We start from the raw sequence: 7,124 nt of genomic DNA, 5'->3' as shown, positions 1-7,124 counted from the left end.
ATACACTAACGTCAATACATATCAAAAAATATTTGTATTTTCTGATTCAAATTTACTCGAAACGCAACAAAAATAATTTCATCGAATCGGTTATCAAATACTTGTTCTAAGTGGATCTTTCTCAAATTTCGAATGTAGATTCCCCATTGTCCTTGCTTTGCCCTTTTGAATAAGCGACTGGTCAGATCTAAAAATGGATGACAGACGGCCATCATGGATTATGACAATGAAAGTTCGGGTTTTTCTGATTCTGGAGAATTCTGGATGGCTCTTTGTCAAAATACATTTGTCGCTTTACCTGGACACAAGTTATGACCTTTTAGTGGTGCAACTTTTTAGGGGAAAAAAGTTTGCTATGCCATTTCTGGTACTAAATGTACGAAATGCATCTTATGTCAAATTTAATATGTGGGGTGCTCTTGCTCTGCAGTTGTTCCCTTTCGATTTTGGGACTGAACAGAGATGGAAAACGGCAGACGACCATCTTGGATAAAGTTAATTGTCAATGTTTCTTGAAAGGGAATTTCGTATAATTAAGTGGAATAACAAAGAAGGGAAAAGGTTAAGCATTTAGAGAACAGAGACAATGATAAGAGCCAAGTGATTGATTGCTCTGGGATTTCTGGTTAATTTTCATCTTTAATATCATTCTCATCTTCATAATTTGTATTGGTCATACTGGAATATGTGACATCGCCATTATCGTCTTTTCTCAAATTTATTTCCGTAGTCGTTTTCAAGTTTCACCATCATTCGACATATTCAAAAATGTGTTGCCAATCCGTTACGGTGATGACATCCAATAAATATTGGACAACTTTCAATACTTCACAGTGTCTGTAGCTCAGAAATCGTATCCCTATGGTATTTGTATTTTCGATAAATTGTTGTACAGACAGTTAAGCCAACAAGTTTACATACACGTGGTCACGGTTTTTTCATCATCACAATTATACACGACAAAGCCAATTCCTTGACCTTGTAAACATATTATTACACGTTATGAAGGATATATAAAAACTTTAAAGTCCCAAATATTCCCACAAGTATGATACAGAACGGAAAGTAGACGGAACGTGGCGTGATATATCGCATTACCAGGACCCGAATTGTGAGTCTTGTAAATTAGACCGTGAGGAATTCACAGCAATGAAACAAACTCACCATTTACCAATTTTTATGACAGTTATCCTGAATTTATTACACGGTTTGTAAAAGTTGTATTTTCCCTGTAGCTCGTGTTAAATGATACCAACAGAAAAGAAAATATGGATTCTCATCCTGAAACAGATCTGCAATACCTATTGGATTCCTGAATTTAATTTTGCAAATTTTAATGAAAATATACAACATTGAAATAGTGTGAATGACTACTTCCACCTCCCTATTCCAATGGACACACGTGAGTTAATCCAAGTGTTTTGTTCCACGCACTGAAGCGCAAACCTTGCTACGTCTCCTCGAGGTATTGTCATTTTGCAACCTTTTACACGTTCTTGAGACGTCTCCAACGGTAAATCTGCCAAAAGCAATGAAAAACGTGACATCCATTGTCTATTCTGGTTAGTTCACCTGTTCAGTGTAGTGATAGAACCTAATAGTTATAGTGATATTGACGATATCGGCTATCCGAACTGGCTTGATCACGTTTATAGGTGACTCCACTAATTGTTTAACAAGACCTTCATGGAAGTTTAGTAGGATTTTTAGTACTTTGAATTAGGAAGAGTCCTAATGTGATATTGTTAACTCATTAAATATTTAGTCAACATAGTGATACGATCTTGCCAACAGACTATTATCATGGGAACAAACCCCCCATTTTCATATTGTAAAATTCCCTCTTTTAAAAGGTGTTTACATTTCGCAGTTGATTCGATAATCGCAGGGTTTCGAGATATATTGGTTGATAAAGATCATGGAGTCGTTATATGGGCGTCACAATGACATATATTTCCTTCTGAAATATAAAGATGGACGAGTTTGATGCTTGTTAGTGTGTTCCGTTGTTGTTAACCTGTTTTCATTTTGGAACAGGTCATTTCTTACGTATATTGGCCAACATGGCGAGTATCTTCGATCAAACAGAAGACACTTACCCTTCCGGAACGCAATGTCTTATTCTCCTTTAACTTTTCAGGAGTCGGTGAAAATCTGTCTTTTGTTTATTTTTTATGTATTTTGAATTTGAGTTAAATATGGTTAACGTATCGGTATTTTCCTTCTCTAACTCTAGTGAAATATCTTCCGGGCTGCACGCCTTATATATTTTCTTGGATCGGAGAAGCTTTGTAATTGCTCCTTAGCATCAAAATGACATCTCATCTCATATGTCTATCTGTTTTTAAACAGTAGCATATTTTTATTATATTTAGATTTATGCTGCAATACTTACATTCTAAGACAAAGAGGGATGACTATTCTTGAATATCCTAGTTAACAAACTTTTAAACACCAATCATACAATCGCACATTTGATTTGTTTATGATACTTTCGATTGTAAAATTTCAAACAAGTTAGTATATGCATTTTACATTTATTCTTACTTTTGGTGCTTGGAGTCTGTAGTATTGTACCGACACCTAGGACCAAAATTCAGAACAGAAAGTTATTAATCATGAAATAAATCTGCTATATTACCAAAGAGTCCCAATACTAACTAGTCGTGTCACTCTCTCAGATGATGAAATCACATTGGGCTCAGAAGTTAAAAACCGCTTCATTGAAACCTATCACAAATACGGTGACTTGCACACAAAGGACAATTTAAGGAGTAAAAACTTTAAGCACAAAAGCAATTAATTATTAAAATCAACCCATTGATTTAAACGAGCTGACGTTGTTTGTCTGTTTGTGTTCGCACGTGTTCACTGTTCATTGTAAATAAAACCGGAAGCACTTACCGGAAGTGTCTTTGTTGAGGAGACCAGCTGGTTTAACAATGGTGTAGTGTATATCTGAACAATGCTTATCTAGATATTCTTCCATCTCCAGCATGTTATCCAGCAGTTTGCCGATTGGAAAGTTTCGCATGGTCCACTCCAAATACATTGGTCCTAAACGTGTAAATTCATATCATTTGATCGGGATTATAAAACAATAAATTATTTTAAATAATTTCAAACCAAGAGACAAAGTCTTTAGTAATATCAGTCGTTTGCCGAATACAGAAATAATATACTAGATTCATAGAGCCAAATCCTATTTTGTGTCTAATTAAAATATGCGATATGTGTTATTGGCTAACTTTTCGTTCCCCATGATGATAGACAGACGAGTCTTTTGGTCTCGGACATTCGCATAGCTTCAACGATGCTCTGTAGAGATTCAGTGTAAAACGTGGTCCTTGACCTCTGAAATAATGCCTGCTTTCTGGTTCCAAGACATGATACTACTGCATCACTCCCACTTAAATGTGCGGATATATCCTCTGGTCGGAATATATCTACTTTCGTTTTCTGCAAAAGAGAGGAATTTTTTGCTACATTTTAGTTTCAGATGTTACATTCAGTATACCGTCCAATTTTTGCCGTCGATTAATTTTCGACCTTGTCGTCCATGGAGAGGGAGGGGAAATTTGTTCCACTTATGCAACCCTTTTATACAATCTTCAGAAAGCGAAACGAACTTAAGGCGTATTCGTGTATAACTGTACAAGGGCAACGTATATCATGATTTACTACGATTCACTGGTAATGATCAGAGAATAAAAAGAAACAAATTTGTGATTTATACAGAAATTATGTCTTTTGATTTCTACCTATACTATACAACTACGTGCTTATTTTATTACCTCGATAATGAAATATTTCAAGCGGAAAGAAAATGTGATGATTTTGTATAGATCAACAGATACTATTCTCCATGTAATTCAGAGATACGGAAAAGTCCATTATGTGACATGCACTTGTGTAAGCGAACAAGAATTTTATTAAAACAGAAATTCGTTTTTTTTAGAAATAAAATGTTATGAAATAATCAATATGATAACATATAAGGTACCGTTACAAAGACTGTATTACAGACATACAAGTGAATTTGATAACATAGAGCCAAATGTTGAACTGCATCACTCAGCAATTTTCCAAATAGAACTCGCCCTATAGATAGGAATGTAGCATTCAAAATTAAATTTCACCCAAATAGAAGAAATGACTGGAAATCTCGTGCAGATTCTCTTATTCAGGAACTTGAATATTCCTTAAAGTTGTACTGCACATTATTTTCGTTAATTATTCAATTTATTATTATTTGAGTATTATTGAAAATCATCAATATATTTATGACCATCCCTTCAGGAAGCTGATCATGTGAAGGTCTCTCAGCACTACATTTATCTTTTTCTGTTTAGTCATAACTGTTGAAACTGCATATATATTTCACGCTTAATATGCATAAAACGAAAACGAAAGATTTTTTTTTTTTTGCAGAAAGTTAACTCAACAAATACATAAATAGGTTTCCTACCTACGACAGTACCAGTCCCTTAATTACTTACGGTTAGGAGTTTGTCTGCTATGATAAGTCCCCCTGGGTTTCTCACCAAAGCATGCACGTGATGACCTTTAGCCAGTGCCTGCTTTACAACAAACTGACCGGTAGGTCCAGTAGCTCCAAAAACAATCAATTTCATTATACAAAATAGTGTTTACAACGTAGAAAGCATAACTCCCATAAGTAAAATTTACAGCTATAAAGTAAACATGTGAGCTGAGGTTAACCGGGAGTCTATCATTGTTACTTGTCTGCACATGAACATCCGATATGGGCTTATCAATTTCTGCGTTATGATAGCCATACATCATCTTTGATAGTGTTAGATAATATATTCGGATCGTCAGTAAACTTACCTGTGTTTCAATTACAACAATAAGACAGGGATATAGAGTCACAACATCTCAAAATTGTAATGTCGAAATGAAGTAATTATTGGGTGTCTGGGCTCTTATTATCAATACTTAAGTTTTCAAGTGGATATAAGAAGATGATTCTGAGACATCTCTTCTGATTTTGTCAAATTCTTTCTGTTTACTACAAGTATGACACTATCAGAAATACTCTTGATAAATGCTTGAATAAAGATGAAACTGAACCCCAAGTGTTCTTGTCATGTTAAGAACATGATGCTACTTAGAAAAGCATCACCAGGGGAAAGATTTTTTATTATCAAATAAGTGGTTTGCCGAGTGTTTGAAACTTCATGTTATTTTTAGGATAGAGTTTCCTCTGTCTTACCAACAAGTATAACATTATTTATTCTTTTTCTACTACCACCTTTGGTTTCAGAATTCGGCGAAATGTTGATATTTTTTTGTCGTCACCGGTTTTTTTGTGCTCGATCACAGTTGGCTTCTTGTTGAAGACGTATCCGCTGTGAAGCCGGCAAAATCATTCTAAGCAATAACTCATTCACCATCCACTTTCTTTCTCTGGAACTTAACGTCATTGGTCCAGTTTTAACGGGCTTAATAACACTCCCACCATCCACTTTCATTTGCATACAAGGTGCTTGTAATGATAACTGTGGGAGTTATCGCCCTTAGTATGAACTGACGTGACACGACAGCGCTCTCTTGACTTTTAAAGTAAACGGACTTGTCTCCAAAATCGCTGTATCACTTATTGGTTAGGAGCTGGAAGCAACCCTAGAAGGTCCAGTATGTAAACCGAATACCACATTCTCTACGTTTGGTGTCAGAATTCGGCGAAACTGACTTGTATGTTGATATTTCTTTCTTTTTTTTCTTCTCTTTTCGTCACCGGTGTGTTGTGCTCGTGCACGTGGTGGCCATTTGGCAGCTCGTGGGAACACGTGTACAACATGAGGTGCTAGTTTAGAGTTTTATTATTTATTTTTGTTACATTTTTTTTACAATAAACAAAAGCTATACATGTCTGAACTACCCGAACGTTTAGGTAGAGTGCTGGGTTTAGTATTGATTTTTTGTGTAGTCTTGGAGGAAGATTCGATAGTACTGAAATGGTATTTTGACACAACATTTAAGTTCATATTACCAATGAATGAATCAAATCGATCCCGTCAAGTGTATGTCTCGTCGTTTCGACAAGAGTTTTTAGGTTTTGTTTCCTAAGATTTGTCGATCTGTTTTATCAAAAGAGGGTAGGTAACTCGTGTTTGTTACACTCATTCTGGTACGGTTTGTTAATCTAATGAATGGTGGGAGATAAATGTATCCCACAGATAAAGAATGTAAGATGTGAAAATACCTAATCATTACTAAAGTTATTTCTTCATGATGTTGTTTTATCTTAATACACATTCTCCAAAAGGTATCTACATTTTTTATCTTCCTTCTTTAGGTCACATGTATTCGTCGATATTGTTTCTATAATACGACTCGTAAGTGGCCCATATCATTGTTAATGTTTCATAATTTCATATGCTGATTCTATGTTGTCACATGCTATTCGGTCTACCTTTTCCAGTGTTTTTTCTTCTATATTCATATACTATTTGCTGTCTAGTATTTTGTGCTTCGTGGCTGTGTTTAATATAATTATATTTCATGATATGAAGATATCAGGGTACCATAGTAGACGTCTTCGCGTTTTAGATAAAAAATATGAACCAAATGCTATCCAGGTACAGATCTGGTACATTTAGTGTCCTCGGCGTTTGATGATGTTAGGATGGTACTAAGAGCTTTCCTTGATATCTAGTTGTCTTTTCAGTCTTTATTTAAATAAAAGTTAGTAGGCGTTCCTTAAAACTGCAACATTTTCCCGAAGAGAGTTCATGCTAAAAAGCATAATTAATTTGGGTAGCAAAGTTCAACATTACATATATACCTCTCTATTGTGTCCCCTTAGGTCTAAACGACATGGGCTCGCACTAAAACCCTTTCTATTGATCACTACTCCGTTCGACATCAGTATCAGCTCTGTACACTGCAGACGTTTTTATAGACAATATCACATTTATCAAACAAAACTCTGTAATCTGTAACTGAAAGATGATTAACCATGATGTTTTGTGACGATGAAGACTTTTTAACCGATTTCACAAAAACCCGAATTTCAAATAAACACGCGTTCGGTGCATTTGACAACCACAATAGCGGGGCTATTATCATTGGTTTAAAGTGTCAATTCCGTCATCGCG

At 35.3% G+C, this 7,124-nt stretch overlaps 1 protein-coding gene across 1 annotated transcript; it reads right to left on the bottom strand.

The window, feature by feature from the left end:
- Positions 1 to 1,370: 1,370 nt before the first annotated feature.
- LOC132558765 (uncharacterized) lies at positions 1,371 to 4,634 on the bottom strand. The gene is made up of 4 exons (XM_060223364.1): positions 4,500 to 4,634; positions 3,249 to 3,459; positions 2,905 to 3,057; positions 1,371 to 1,519 (listed from the first exon to the last, which is right to left on the bottom strand). The coding sequence occupies exons 1-4, from the start codon at positions 4,632 to 4,634 to the stop codon at positions 1,371 to 1,373; spliced, it is 648 nt and encodes a 215-aa protein (XP_060079347.1).
- Between the last annotated feature and the right edge of the window lie 2,490 nt (positions 4,635 to 7,124).

The sequence above is a fragment of the Ylistrum balloti genome, unplaced genomic scaffold, assembly GCF_031769215.1.
Source record: "Ylistrum balloti isolate Yb309-2 unplaced genomic scaffold, AGI_CSIRO_Ybal_v1 Utg370824, whole genome shotgun sequence".
NCBI lineage: Eukaryota > Metazoa > Mollusca > Bivalvia > Pectinida > Pectinidae > Ylistrum > Ylistrum balloti.
This window is presented reverse-complemented; position numbering and strand designations above follow the sequence as displayed.